Source organism: Condylura cristata, unplaced genomic scaffold (genome assembly GCF_000260355.1).
Source record: "Condylura cristata isolate star-nosed mole 26May11 unplaced genomic scaffold, ConCri1.0 scaffold00060, whole genome shotgun sequence".
In the NCBI taxonomy this organism is placed as follows: Eukaryota; Metazoa; Chordata; class Mammalia; order Eulipotyphla; family Talpidae; genus Condylura; species Condylura cristata.
The window spans coordinates 239,946-242,227 of record NW_004567161.1 but is presented as its reverse complement, the minus strand read 5'-3'; the positions used below and the strand labels follow the sequence as shown (position 1 = coordinate 242,227).

The 2,282-nt window shown below is 73.0% G+C and overlaps 1 protein-coding gene across 1 annotated transcript in view; it reads left to right on the top strand.

Annotated features, from left to right (window-relative positions):
* RNF213 (ring finger protein 213) overlaps nt 1–2,282 on the top strand; it is a 48,526-nt gene that overhangs the window by 4,079 nt on the left and 42,165 nt on the right. The window contains exons 3-5 of the mRNA XM_012734565.1: nt 230–377; nt 1,089–1,235; nt 1,699–1,998. Of these exons, the coding sequence (XP_012590019.1) occupies nt 230–377; nt 1,089–1,235; nt 1,699–1,998 (595 nt within the window). The remainder of the gene's footprint in view (nt 1–229; nt 378–1,088; nt 1,236–1,698; nt 1,999–2,282) is intronic.

Genomic DNA, 2,282 nt, shown 5'->3' with positions numbered 1-2,282 from the left:
CGCGGGGCGGGGCGGGGGTGCGAGGGGGCGCTGGGAGCCCGTGACCGGTCAGCGGTGGGCCTTCGCGAGTGGAACAGTTCAGTTCCTCCGGCCTTTCCATTTTCCCTTGAATGCCCAGACGCGTGTGGGCGTCCCCAACGGGGTCCTCCCTGTAGCTGGCGCCCTCGGGGAGGGCCATTAACGGTGCCTCTGGGCTGGGCGGGACGGCCACTGGTCACCCTTTCTGCAGCTGGGCGGACAAGGCCAGGCCCCTGCGGGCCTGCGGAGACCCCGAGCCCGCGGGGCCTCTGTCCCTGCCGGCCAGCCAGGAGGCCGACAGGAGCACACGGGCGGGGCTCCGTGCGGTCGGGCGGGCTGGCGCCAGGGTGGCAGAGCCGGTGAGGGCGGGGCGGTCCCTGCAGTCGGGGGCCTGCGAGGCCAGCAGGGACTGAGCCCGACCAGGCAAGACTACGCCACACGCCTCACAGCCGCTGGCGCTCCGGGTGTCCAGGCAGGAGGCGGGAGGAGGCCACCGAGTCCCTGGCCGAGGACGGGGCGGCGGGGGGACAGGGCAGGGCTGGAGCGCCGCAGCCTCGGGGCCGGGCTCGGGGTCTCCGCACGCTGCAGGCCCGCAGGGGCCTGGCCTTGTCCGCCCAGCTGCAGAAAGGGTGACCAGTGGCCGTCCCGCCCAGCCCAGCTGTGTCCTGCTGTCCTGGGCCTTGATAGGCGCGGGCCTCTGTGCCTCCCCCCACCCAGCCTGCCGTCAGTGAACCTGGGAGGAGACGGGGAAGAAAGTGCTGTTGGGGCCTCCCCGGTGGTCTGGGGGCCAGTCTCAGGCAGCCACCACTGTGGCCTGGGCTCCATCCCCAGCCAGGGAGTGACCCACAGACCATAGTGGACCCCGTTTTCCCCCGCTGCCCCCTCAGCAGTAGATTTCCATGGATCAGCCTGTTCTGCTCCCCACTCTGTCTCTGGGGAGTCCGCTCACCCCACACCTCTGGCCGTACCCCAGTTCTACCTTACAAACGAACACGGTGTGGCTGGCAGGCCGCTGCGCCGCAGCGCAGAGCTTCCGCGGGAGGGGGCGCGGCTGAGTCCTCTCCCCACAGGACCTGGCGGCTGGCGACTCCGCAGAGAGTCCGGGGGCCACCATCGTCCAGGACACGCTGACCACCACCAGGGCGTGGCTCTGCAGAGTCTTGGAGCAGCGCATGGCCCAGGGCACCCACTGGTCGGCCTTGTTCTCGGAGATTGAGGTGAGCATGGTGGGGTGCTGCCGCCGGCCCCCAGCTCCTCGCCCAGCGCTGCCCACCCCCCAGCTGGGGGCCGTGGTGCCCGCCGGGCAGTGACGGGCCTCCGGCAGTGGCTGCTGGGGAGGCGCCGGCCCAGCCCAGGCCGTGGGGGCCCCGGTGGCCGCAGGGAGGAAAGGTGGACTCAGGAGCTTCTGGGGAGGGTCGGGCCGGGCCCCGAGCGGGGGTGGTGACTCGGCCCAGAAAGGTGGGCACACCAGGAAGCTTCCAGAGGGGTCGGGGCTCCTGCGGGCCCCCCGGGCTCCGACGCCCCGGGCCAGCCTGGGGTCTCCGTGTGGGGTCTCCAGGCCCTCCGCTGCCCCCGTGCTCGCCATGCCCCTGGGCTCCTGGATCAACAGCCGTGTCTTCGGGGCCCAGGGCGCCTCCCCGGGCGTCTCCCCGGGCGTCACGGCTTCCGCGCGGTTCACAGGTCTGGAGGCAGCTGGCGGAGATGAACGTCCCCGCGGAGCTTGGCTGGAAGGAGGCCGTGCTGGGGGACATGGAGAGGCGGGTCAAGCAGGTACCCGACGGGGCCGGTGGGCGTGGCCAGACCGGCAGTGAGAAGCAGCGGACGGTGGCCGAGGGCGCGGGGCCCTCACGGTGCAGGGGCTACACCACTGCGCCCCACTGCTGCCGCGGCACCACCCTGCCTGGACGCCCTGCAGAGGCGCAGGGGGACTGGCCACCTCCAGGCGGCCCCTCCAGAGCCCGTGTGCCCAGCGGCCTGCTGGTGACAGGAACTGGTCCAACAGGGACAACACAAGCGCTCCTGATGGGGGTGTGTCTCTGGAACCTGGGGGGCCTTGGAGCGCTGGGGGGGCCTGGAGCGCTGGGGGGCCCTGGAGCGCTGGGGGGCCCTGGAGCGCTGGGGGGGGGCCTGGAGCGCTGGGGTGGGGGCCTGAGTGCGACTTGTAGTACCGACAGATGGGGGAGGCCCAGTGCTGGCCGCCCGCACGCGGGCTCGTGCTCAGGGCCGGGGGCCGCGTGAGGCTGTGGGCCGGCCGGTGGGGCGCG